The following is a 12,724-nucleotide window of genomic DNA, read 5'->3' on the forward strand; positions in this document are numbered from 1 at the left end:
TTGCATAAGAAAAGAAGTCTCCTGAGAAAAGTGACAAAGGATTTTCGAATAGAAAAGCAAGCTAATAATGGCATAACGGCTTAGATATATAGTTTTAAATGTCATTAGACTTAATTTTTAAAAAGTACTACAAAGAACCTACTCATGATGAATATGCCTAAAATGTCTTAATCTTATGCATGTGTGATGTTCAATTTACAGTTTCCTACTGCATTTGAATTCAATGAATATTTTCTCATTACCATTTTGGACCACCTATACAGCTGCTTGTTTGGAACATTCCTTTGTAACAGTGAACAGCAGAGAGGAAAAGAGGTAAAATATGAGCGGTGGCCCACCCTTCCTTGCATTATCCCTATAAAAATGATTGATAGCAACCAAGCAGGGTTTTTTCTTTTTTTGAATATTACCTTTTGGTCATATTTTATCTTGTAAGCAATAATGTAATTACTTTCTCCCACATATGTGGCCCTGGTCTATTTTGAAATACCCAGCACAAGGCTGATGGTGCTAGCTGTCAGCTGAGGGTGGAAAGTAGTGTCTGCTAAAGAGAACTGAAGTATATGGGACTCTGAGCAGCATGAGTGTTCCCATTATTCCACATAGGATGGAAATCTTTCAAAGCAGGTGTAGAAAAATATAAATTAGCAGAAAGCACACCTTTGAATGGGTAGCTCAAATCCCAAAATATATTCTGTGTATAAATTACTTTATAGTAATTTTAAAATGTAACTATGATAAAGATTTGAAATACTATTAAGATAACGCTGTATAAATTTTTTCCCAGTATTCCTCTTATCCAGAGAGATCACTGTTAAGTGACTGGTACTAAGAACTAGTAAATTGGATGTTTTCGTGTTTTTCAGAATACATCTTTTTGTGTGAACATTTTAACCATCTTGATCAGTGCCCCTCTCTACATAAACTTTTTTTTTTTCTTATGTTGTTGATGGACCCTTTATTTTTTTAATATGTGGTGCTGAGAATCGAACTTAGTGCCTTACGCATGTAAGGCAAGCACTCTACCACTGAGCCACGACCCCAGCCCTACATAAACTTTCATTCGAAAAAAATTTATAGAGTAGCTTCTTATTCTTTAGAAAGTATACCAGGGAAGATAGCTGTTAAAGCCCAGTTACTTGGTTGAGATCTTTGGATCTGTCACTTATATGAATAACCTTGGGCAACTTAATCTCTGCTTTTGCAAAATAGGGTTGTGTACTTATACCACAAAGAATGCTATGGATTTAAAGTGTGTCTTAGACTAAAGGACCATTTGCATACCATATAGAATCCCACTTAAAAAAAAAAAAAAAAAAACGTATATAGCAATGGTTGTATAATACCATCATTTATTTCAGGATGTTTTCATCATCCCAAGTTAAGTTCCATACCTGATAGTAGTCAATCCCCTTTCTCCCACTTCTGGCAAATACTAACCTATTTTCTTCCTCTGATTTCTCTCTTCTGGACTTCTTTTTGATGCTGGGGTTAAGTGGTGTTACATATCAGCCACTTTTTATTTTTTTGAGGCAGGGTCTTGCTAAGTTGCTGAGGTTGTTCTTGAATGTGTGACCCTCCTGCCTCAGCTTCTTCAGTCACTGGGTTTATAGGCAATGTGCTTCCATACCTGGCTGTACATTTTTTTTAATTTAATCGCTATGTGATCTTCTCAGTGTTAAATGTTTTCAAGGTTCATCTTCATTTTAGAGTGTAATTTCTTCTTAGTACTATATATACACTCATGAGTTGATAGGATTTTGGGGTTGTTTTTTATCTTTTGGCTATTATGAATACTATTGCTTTGAACATTTGGGACAAAGTTTTTGTATGGACAAGTGCAATTCTTTGAGGAATTGCAGACTGTTTTATTATAATAGACCCACTTACATTAAAATCAAAGTGTTTAAGTCCACCCCCCTCCTTTTGCAGTCATTAAAAAGGTTTTTCAAACCAAATACGTGGGGTATTGGAAATGACAGTGAAAGATGTCACCGAGTTAATCTCCATTGAGAAAAAAGGTTTTTTAATGACTACAAATTATATCTTTACAAATTTCATCCAAAGCATAAATAGCTTATGTGAATGTTTACCTATTTTTCCTGATAGAATCTTCCTAAGAGGACTGTGTCACTGTGGTCTTACATAAATAGCCAGCTGGAAGATTTCACTAATCCTCTCTATGGGAGTTATTGCAATCATGTCCTTTATCCAGTAGCCAGCATGCGCCACCTAGAGCTCTGGGTGGGATATTACATAAGATGGAATCCACGGATGAAACCACAGGTATGATAAAAATGATGGGAGTTTTCATCTGCACAATGTAATTCTATTAGATGTGTCCCCTTTAATTCAAATATCATCTGTGCATACTTATAACTTTCAACTATATCCATTGATAGTTATAAATGTGTATTGGAAAGAGTCCCACACTGGATAGTCAGTATACCCGTTTCTCATTTTGACTTTGGACAAATCAGTTCTCTTTTTGTCTTTTTCCTAATTTCTATGAGTCCTGTTTAACATGTTGTTGAAAACAGCTTTAGGAAAGTTAAAAGCCTAAGAAAATTCTGTTTTATAGTGAATATATTATTGAGTGTTTACTATTAGGACTGAAAACCTACAATTAAATGATAGGAATCTTTTGACTACTAGGTTCCAATTGTCATAATTATGTATTATAATCGTTATATTTGTAGATGTACCGGTTCTAGGAGCATCTCCACAGCAGGTATTGTCTGGAAATACTTGAGGGCATTGGAAATGGCAGTGAAAGATTTAGTAGTCACAGTAGTCCCTGAATTTAATCTCCACTGATGGATAGAAAAGGTGGGACTGGTTTGGACTGGTTCCAGTTGCTAAAAAAAAATAGTGTAACACTCATGTGACCCTAGGTTTGACTAGGATTGCCTAGTTGAATAATTTTATGTTTTGCTCTTGTAGGAACCTATTCACAATAGATACAAAGAACTTCTTGCTAAACGAGCAGAGCTTCAGAAAAAAGTAGAGGAACTACAGAGAGAAATTTCCAACCGATCAACCTCATCCTCAGAGAGAGCCAGCTCTCCTGCACAATGTGTCACTCCTGTCCAGACTGTTGTGTGAAAGGATTGTGACTAAGGACATCATTGATATGAACTCTTCATTACAATGGCAGCTTTATGAGTAGAAAGTCTCCCTATTTTGAACCCATCTCTGAGAGAAAAGTTCAGATGCTTTATTTATTTTAAGTCTCTCTAAGATGAGTTTAGAACTATAGCAATGTGGGTGGCTTAAGAGAAACAATTCCACATGTAATTACATGATTATGACACTAAACCTGTTCAGACATCTGGTAAAAGTACAAACTACTTTAGAAATACACCTCTTGATTGGAGAAAGCTCACTGTACAGAGGAACAAGTTTTCAAACCAAATCAACATTGAAGTTCTGTGGTATCATCTATATTAGGCCTTTATGTATGACAGATCAAAATCATTTAATACCTTTTTCTCCATCATGGGCTTTTCTTCATGTAGTAATTGATTTACATTGATCACTGTTCAACCTCCATTCTTAATATAGTGAAAGGCAAAGCATAGTGTGGCAGTAGTTAAAACTTGCTGCTGACATTATTTACATACTTAATTAGGGCATTCTACTGTTCCAGAATGATGCCTTAGAAATATGCTTAGGGGACCATAAGGAGACAAAGTGGTAGCCATTTTGGAGTTCAAAGAATTCTATGACATTTGGATTAATTTTCATTTTTTTCCAATTAAAAATTTTACCCCTTTCTGTTTTGCTTAATGCTAATTGGCAAGTTTTAAAGTTTTTAAAAAGCTTTTTTGAAGACTGTATAAATAGCATATGGTGAGAAGTATAATGCTTAAATTTTACATGAAATACTTCACTACTTTATTCCACCAAATTAAGCCTACCAAAGAACACACTGCATTTAAAAATGAATTACAATCTCAATACCAGTAAAAGAAATCTTGCTTCACTGCTTACCTGAGACTTTGGTGCTGGTATGGACATTTCACTGTCTGATGTCTATTTTACTCTATATAGAGAGCCATATGTAATGTACTGTAACTAAGAAGCTTCTTGTCCCTTGGTCTTTTAATTAAAAGAAATTTCAGCTAATTTTAAAACTTCGTTCTTGTCTAAAGTTATACACACTTGTGCGTGTGCACACACACAGAACTATTTCTTGGACTTTTTTTTCTGTAGAGCACTCGCCTGGCAGGATCCTCAGCACCACATAAAAATAAACTATTTTTATCAGTACATTCAATATTACCAAAATCGGGATCCACTAATTTTATCATGTGAAATTTGTTACAAGAGAAATTTAACAGGTGTTTAAATGGCCAGTCAGTATTAAAGCTAATATGTCTAATAATAGAATATTATAGTAATAAAGCTAAATTTGGTATTCTAAATTTGATAAATCTATTCTCTTACTTCCCTCACTTAAGCTTTATCATCTTGGTCTGATAAAACATAAAGGAAAGCTGAAGAGATTAAGAATTTAAAGCTTCTAGTCTTAATGTACTCATATTTACCAAGAGAAATCTAAGTATAAAAAATTCTGTTTGCTAGGCATGGGGGCGCACATTTGTAATCCCAGCAGCCTGGGAGACTAGGCAGGTAGATCCAGAGTTCAAAGCAGCCTCAGCAAAAGCAAGGCATTAAGCGACCCTGTTTCATTTAAATAAAATACAAAATAGGGCTGGGGATGTGGCTCAGTGTGAGTGCCTCTGAGTTCAATCTCCAGTATCCAAAAAATAAAGTCTTGTGTTCAAAACATTTTGGTGGTTTCCCTCACCCTCTGCAGCAATCTCCAACCTGGAGTTTATGTGCCTGAGAAGAAGACAAAGAAGAGAGCTAAAAATACATACTTGTCTATACAAAAAAAACCTAATATTTCATGGGCATTTGTTTGTTTTATGACTTTATATGTCTATGAATGAATATTAGTTGTACGGGTATACGTTTTCCTTTATGATCAGGAATGCAAAATTTAGATACCAGTATGATCAAGTTGAAGCTCTAGCCTCCCTAGACTCTGCCTACCCCTCTATTCTCATCTGCGTTCCTTTTATATACCAATATTAGTCTACTTATTCACAATTCTCCCATGTAAACCTCATATTCCTACCTGCCGCTTTTGTTTTTCTATCTTACTGACCTAGACCAACTGTTACCTCTTGTGACTCAGTCCTGTTTCTAGAAGTTATCTTTTCCTCCAGCAAGTTACTTCCATTCATCACACCTTCTCTGTCATGATCTGCCATGGCACTGTGTACCTTCCTGTTAACCGCTGCATTCACCACACTGTATTCAGAAAAACAACTTGGATGTCTGCCACCAGCCTGTAAAGACATCTTGATTACTCAGTTTGGTATCCTTGTTGGCACTGTAGACACAGAAGATAGTTAAGATTGAAATGCACTGTAATAAAGCGCTAGTACACCATCAGTGGATGGATGTGTTCCCCTACTGTAAACTCTCAGGTAAGAAAACTGGAGAGGATACAGTTTGAATCCCAACCAAAGGATGGGGTGGGATTTAGCAGTATTTAATCACTCTTCTCCTAATTAGGATTTGTATTTACTATCATTCAAATGATGGCCATACAATTTAATGACCTGAAATTCAAACAAAGAGTAACAAAAGTTTAATAGCTGAAATGATGGCTGAGACACAAATATTTACCATGTTACCAGAGCAATTTCTCACCACCTATGGACTCACTGTTGTCAATTCAATGACTACAAACCTGCTCATCAGAAAATCACATGTGTAAGCAAATGATTACATGCACTCTCAGGAGGTTCACAAAATAAGTATATAGGACACTAAATTAAGAACTCTAGCTGTAGAAAAATTAATTCAATAAGAGGCTTGACAAGGTCAATGTTCAGGTACTAGAATAAGTCATGCTGTGTAGGTATAATCCTTAACCTCCATCTCAATTCAAGGAGAGGCATATGAAAAGAATTCCCTTAATATGTGGCTAACATGTTAATTAGCCCTTTTAGAGTATCTCATATACCATGAGGCAATTCAATCTTGTTGGGCTTAGTTTCTTGTGAAAGCATTGAAATGATAAACATTTAAGTATTGAATATTAATATTCTTATAATCAAGATACTAATGTCCTATTTTGAAATGCATTTTTGAGAGTTTACAATAAATAAAGCCTTAGTTAATAGGCTGTTAAGGAAAGTTTCAGTGTTTCCTTAAAAAAGTTTACTTTATTGCATGAATGGCAAATTTATAAAAAGGTAACATGTCTTGATCTTTTCAAAATTATAACAACATCATTAAAATGAAAATTTTGTGTGTACAGTTATTTTGCTCATACTGTACAGAAAAAGGAAAGCAAATATTCATGGGGTTCTCTGGGTTTCAAGATTTAAAAATATCACAATGCCTTGACTGAATAACATGATTACAAATGGGTATATATAAAAACTGCAGATGTGTGTGCTTCACAACATCTCCCTTCTCTCTCATTCTCACTTTCTTCAAAAATCTCATTAACAATTTGTTTACACTTTAAAAAATGCTTTCATAAATCTTACGGGTAGTTAGCTTAAAATGATTGCTTTGATCTTTAAATAAAAGAGTGGATTAAAAAGCAATACAAGTGCATTCAATACTGATCAATGTTTGAAATACCAAAAAAGAAAAAAAAAACAATAACCCAAATCCTCTTAAATATATAAATATTTAAATATGAAAACCTCCATCAATAGTTGAAACAAAGTGTATTTAATGGTTTTAAGGGAAAAGGGAAGTGGGCACTTTATGCCAGAAGATTTAAAAGAGACTTTTCTAGCAAACGGTGCTATGGAAAAGCCTCATATTTTGAAAATTTAAACCTAATTTGAATGAAGAACTATTTTTTAAAAAAATCATACCCACAAGTTAAAAAAAAAAAAAAAAAGCCACCCGGTAATTTGTGAAGGTGCAATATTGTCATTGTAGCAAATTCATTTCAAAGAAACAGGGGCTTCTTAGGCCTTAAAATTCCCTTAGTTTCCATTGAAATGATTTCACAGTTGTTCTGCATAACACAGGACTGGGTAATGAAGCTTGGGCCCCCTAACACCTGCTATTAATTTTAACATAAGTGAGTATGAAACCTGGAAAGTGAATTGTCAACATCTGATTGATGAGGTACAGATTATCTGAATAAAATTTATGACCTGGCACGAGGAATCAGTAATCCCAACACAAGTTACTGCTTTGTAATGAATTCTGTATGGTTTGCATGTCCTTCAATAACTGAAGATTTTTCCTGCTTTTTTCTCCAGGTCTCTGTTTGGCAAAATCCTTCTTACTTGTGGTCCCTGTGACTCCAGAAGAACGGCTGCTGACATTTCCTTCTTCATCGAGAGTCTTTTTGTTAGCTCTTAATTCTTTCTTTTGCTTCTCTATCTTCTGTTTGTCTAGCTAAACCAAATAAGCAAGGTAGGGAAAAGAAGAATTTAAGGAAAACATTTTCTTCTGATGAGTACTTTTAAAATAACTCTCACATTAACAAAAACTCAAAAAATACATTCTAGGTATGTATTTTTAACAGCTTGAAGTCTATGGCACTCGTCATTTAATACTCAGTACTTAAAATATTTAACAGTATTAAAAATGAACAAAAGTACACACATCAATTCCAGTTCTTTATCATAAATTTAAGGCAGCACTACCCAAATCCAGAATAGGTGGGTTAGAAGGAAAACTGAGGAAAGGACTTAGGAGGCAAAAAATGAGACACTGGGAAGGGAAAAATGAGAAAGACTTTGGCAGATGGGGGAGAAGAGCATTGTAGAAACTAGTGTGAGAGGCCAAGAGGCAATCTGCAGATAGATGAAGAAATGTAGTGGTAACTTAGCAATATGAAAAGGATTTTTAATTCATTATTTTTCAAATAATTTAAAATAAAGGAGCTTTATTTTTATTCTAGCAAAACTACTGTTTGCATGTTGGTTTTTCATTAGAATAAAGCCAAGTCTGCTGTATGAGAAACATATTAGAACAATACTCTGAAGTAATTGTATGCTTCTATTTTTTTTTTAACATGAACTTTGGAAATAGTACTTTTTTAAAAGACCACATTTTGGATCCCATGTTTGCATTCCAGTTCTGCCATTTACCAGTGAACTAGTTGGGCTAAGTACTTTAGTTTTAAGTCCTTAGATAACATTCTTAAAGCACTTTGGCACTGTGTGTATCATATCACACCAATCAATAAGTAGTTGTCACATCTCTGAAACCACAATCTTTCATAATAAATCTCCCTCCATACTTTATCCAGCACCAAGTAGCCCTGATATTTCTATTTCTAAAACAAACATCAAATTTGTGCACCTCTGCCCAACTCCAAATACTGTCTTGACCCTGTGACAACCATTTTTGATAAGCCTAACAGCCTAAGTGAACTCAGTCTTTTAGGGCCCTGATCTCATCCCCTTAGTCTTAGCAGTCTCAGTAATCTCTAAATACACAAATCATTGTGTTTTTCTGTGCATGGAAACCCTGAGTATGATTTCACCACTGCACTTAGTAAATACCATGACTGGTTTATGATGAAATCCATTCTAACTAAAGATAACATTTCTTTGCTAACCCACTTAATACTAATTTTAATACTCATTGTTTAATAAACTCAATTCTTCTGTAAAGAAGTGTCTCTGGTAGTTCTTTATGACCCACTTTGTGTCATTATTAATACATTTGAAGAAAAATATGTTTTAATTATTAAACTTCAGTGAAGGACAACTGAGTTACCTGGGCTTGGTATTTTCTGACTTTAGTTATTTGGTTGGCTTTTGCTTCCATTCTTCCCACTAATGCCTCAAGTTCACACTCTAAATTATCTTTTAATTCCATGGTTGGTGACTCCTGGATAAGTTTTGCAAGCTGCTGATGATCACTATATACAAATCAAAAGGAAGACTATATTAAGTTTCTTGTTTTATGGTTAGGTTCATTATATCTTACCATAGAGTCACTGCTGTGTGTTAAAAAAATGACTCAGTTTAACAGACTACATATGTAGAAAGGAAATTCTAGACAAAGTTCAGATATTCATCCTAACTCATTAGTAAAGTTTAAATAAACATAAATGTATATCAAGCTCTCAAAAAAATGAAATAAAACTTCAGTAAAAACCTTGTACTTCAAAACATTTAACAGGATCAGAAAAGGAAGACTTTACTCATAAGTTATATTTGTTGAATTACTAGTAATTTTAATTAAATTAATTTAAATTACCTATAAATTGGCTGACATAAGATTATGTTCAGTAATATTTCTTGAACAAGCAAAACTATGATTACTAAAGTAACCAAGAAACTAAAAAACAATAAGACTGAATATATTTTAAAAAACAAAAAAATTAAAACTCACAAGCTCATCTGCCCAAATTCATCCTGCAAAGTCTGTAAGACTTCTGACAACTCTTCATTAATGGTGCTGGAGGAGGAAGGTGTTACAGACTTCTTACTTTTACTACTTCGTGAAGATACAGATACTTGTTTTGCCAAAGGAACACTGTTGACTACTCGGTCATTACACAAGGCTTTACTGTGTTGTTTCATCAGATGCAAGACATGCTGAACATTGGCTACTACAGCATGGCTAGGACTGGTGGACTGGAGAGAAAATTATAAGTTAATTGAAGGTACATCCTATATTTCTGTTTTTCAATCCCAACCCGGGTAAAAGTAAATCTCCAACATAAAATTTCCTAGCCTATAGTAAATTACTTAACCAAATCTCCTGGATGCAAATTCCAAAATATCTCCAATACATTTCTCTGCCTCCATCCTACTGTTATGCACCAACCTCTAACTATCAGAAGAACATCCCAATTGGTTTTACTTGCTCTCATGTCATTAACATCATAGGTGTATCAGTTATCCTCCTAAAATTATTATTTTAAGTATGCTGTTTTATTTGAAATCATTTGATTAAACCCGATGAGAAAGTCCTCAGCATGGAAAATACCACTGATATGCAACTTAAATACTCTTTGGCTTTGTGTTGTACCACCTCCTTATTTCTATTTTGTGAACAAGTCATATCTGCAGATAACATTTCTTTTGTGTAGTAACTTATACCATTCTTTAAGACCTATCTGCAGATAACATTTCTTTTGTGTAGTAACTTATACCATTCTTTAAGACCCAGTTTGAATACATCACTTTTAAAGGTTTTTCTAATTGCCAGGTAATAATTGGTTCATTTCTCAGATCATTCGTAACACTTTCTACATATCCCTATTATAGCATTAACCACAATATAGTAATTTCATTTCTATTAAACAGTGTAGTTCCAGGTGGTCAAGATTTACTGTATTAATTTTTCCATCCTTGAACAGTAGGAAGCCCTAAATACTTATCTGTCACATAAACTACATGAAGAGGAAAACTGGTAAGCTTCTCAAATTTTGAACAATAAACAACAATCCAAATATTCTATTCCAGTTTATAAGTAGATGGCTGGGCTTGCTTGGCTCCACAAGCATCATTAGACAGCTGTTTTAAATGCAGATTCCAATGCAAGTTTCCAAACTTAATCAGCATGTGGTCAGGACTTGGAAATTTGTATTTTTAAGTGTTCAAAGTTGATTCTGATCAGCCAGCTCTGGTAGTCACTGTGCTTAGTTTCTGTTGTTAATCATCAAATTGAATGAAGTAGTATATAAAAAGAATTACACACCACATCCAAGTGGCGTTTATTCAAGAAATGCAAATGTGGTCCAATATTTGTAAATCAATATAATCACTGTTTTGCTCATAACCTGTTGTGCATATTCACTATTACTATGTACACTTTTTTTGGCTGTGTGTGTCAGGGATTGAACTCAGGGGCACATGACCACTAAGCCATATCCTCAGCCCTATTTTGTATTTTATTTAGAGACCCCAAGGGTCTCAGTGAGTTGCTTAGTACCTCGCTTTTGCTGAGGCTGGCTTTGAACTCACGATTCTCAGCCTCCCAAGCCACTGGGATTATAGGCGTTTGCCACCACACTCGGCCCCACATGTACACTTTCAATATACAACAAATAGATCTAAATTCTCTTGCTCCTTCTACTGTTCCATTTAATAATGTTACTTTGTCTGTTGAATCTAGTCATAACTGAGACTTGTATTTTATGTCCTTATTTTTCTAGTAATTCACTCTTATTATATTTTACAAAGACATTATCTAAGATGATATGTAACTAAAGATAAAAACTGGTCATTTTATCAGATAGACTGAGAAACTGTACAGTGACTGTATAATCTCTCTGGGAACCACCATTTGACCCAGCTACCCAACTCCTTGGTTTATACCCAAAGGACTTAAAATAAGCATACTACAGTGACGCAGCTACCTCAATGTTTATACCAGCTCATTTTATAATACTTTAACTATGGAATCAACCTAGGTGCCCTTCAAAAGATGAATGCTTAAAGAAAACGTGGCATGTATACACAATAGAATAGAATGAAATTATTGCATCTGCAGGTAAATGTATGGAACTGGAGAATATCAGGTTAAGCAAAATAAACCAATCCCAGAAAAATCAAAGGCCAAATGTTTTCTCTGATACGCAGATGATGATCCATAATGGGGGGTAGGGGCTAAAGAAGAATGAAGAAACTTTGAATTGGGCAGAGAAAGGGGAGGGGAGGGGAGGGGATGTAGGGGTAGAAAGGATGATGGAATAAGACAAGACATTATTACCCTATATACCTGTATGATTACACAACCAGTGTCACACATGATGTGTGACTCTGCATCATGTACAGCTAGAGGAATGAGAGGTCATGCTCCCTTTGTTTACAATGTGTCAAAATGCATTCTGTTGTCATGTATAAAAAAAGAATCCAAATAAAAACATCAAATGGAGAGAGCTCAAGTTGAAAAGCCCTTTCTTTTAATCTATCTGTTCTGCCTTTGTTATTAATGACTTCAATGAGAATTACCAATGACAGGCAATCAAATTTGGGATGGAATACTGAAACATATTTAATGTGAAATAGCATGAATCTATTTGTTCAAAGTTTGATTAAAAATTCTCAATGAAAAACAAATCCACAAGCAGAGGACCTAAAGTGGCAGATGCAATAGTTGACTCTATAATCAATGGTGAAAGGAATAATATGTCTTCCCCTAAAAAAAGTGAGGTGGTAGTTTGAATTAGTAGATAATTCAGAACATGACAATTCTGTTCTCTGGCAGCCTATCATACCACAGTTAGAAGGCTATATTCAATTTTAAAAGGAAGAGTGTGATGAAGTGGTAAAGAAATACAAAACCATAATTATGATGAACAGCTGAAGAAAAACCTGAAGAACAGCCAAAGAAAATATTTTGTAATCTAGAAAAAAATAAGGAGGTAAGAAGAGAAATAAAGCTATCTTTAAAAATCCAAATTTTCTAGTAATCAAAGATTCATTTTTCCTATATATGGATGACTAATGGCAGAAAATAAGTCAGGCAGAATTTACAAAGTAATAAAATTCAACTCATTTTAAGGAGAAACTCTAAAATAATGTTCAGAAATGGTAAGGGCTGGGCTGGGGATGTGGCTCAAGTGGTATCGCGCTCGCCTGGCATGCGTGCGGCCCGGGTTCGATCCTCAGCACCACATACAAACAAAGATGTTGTGTCCGCTGAAAACTAAAATAAATATTAAAATTAAAAAAAAAAAAGAAGAAATGGTAAGAGCTGATTG

General features: G+C 34.5%; 2 protein-coding genes across 6 annotated transcripts in view; one reads left to right on the forward strand and one right to left on the reverse strand.

Annotated features, from left to right (window-relative positions):
* The window catches only part of MTMR2 (myotubularin related protein 2), an 81,646-nt gene extending 77,882 nt beyond the window's left edge, over window positions 1-3,764 (forward strand). For all 4 annotated transcript variants that reach the window (XM_081281761.1, XM_081281760.1, XM_081281759.1 and 1 more), the window contains 3 exons: window positions 202-315; window positions 2,110-2,286; window positions 2,944-3,764. In XM_081281761.1, the coding sequence (XP_081137887.1) occupies window positions 202-315; window positions 2,110-2,286; window positions 2,944-3,105 (453 nt within the window). In that variant the 3' untranslated portion in view covers window positions 3,106-3,764. The remainder of the gene's footprint in view (window positions 1-201; window positions 316-2,109; window positions 2,287-2,943) is intronic.
* Window positions 3,765-6,225: 2,461 nt separating this feature from the next.
* CEP57 (centrosomal protein 57) overlaps window positions 6,226-12,724 on the reverse strand; it is a 39,389-nt gene continuing 32,890 nt past the window's right edge. The window contains exons 9-11 of one of the 2 annotated variants that reach the window (XM_081281635.1): window positions 9,403-9,647; window positions 8,782-8,926; window positions 6,226-7,449 (exon numbers count right to left, since the gene is read on the reverse strand). In XM_081281635.1, the coding sequence (XP_081137761.1) occupies window positions 7,216-7,449; window positions 8,782-8,926; window positions 9,403-9,647 (624 nt within the window). In that variant the 3' untranslated portion in view covers window positions 6,226-7,215. The remainder of the gene's footprint in view (window positions 7,450-8,781; window positions 8,927-9,402; window positions 9,648-12,724) is intronic. The other variant, XM_081281636.1, reaches the window with a different exon arrangement.

Source organism: Spermophilus citellus, assembly GCF_964194105.1.
Source record: "Spermophilus citellus genome assembly, chromosome: 2".
Taxonomy (NCBI): Eukaryota; Metazoa; Chordata; class Mammalia; order Rodentia; family Sciuridae; genus Spermophilus; species Spermophilus citellus.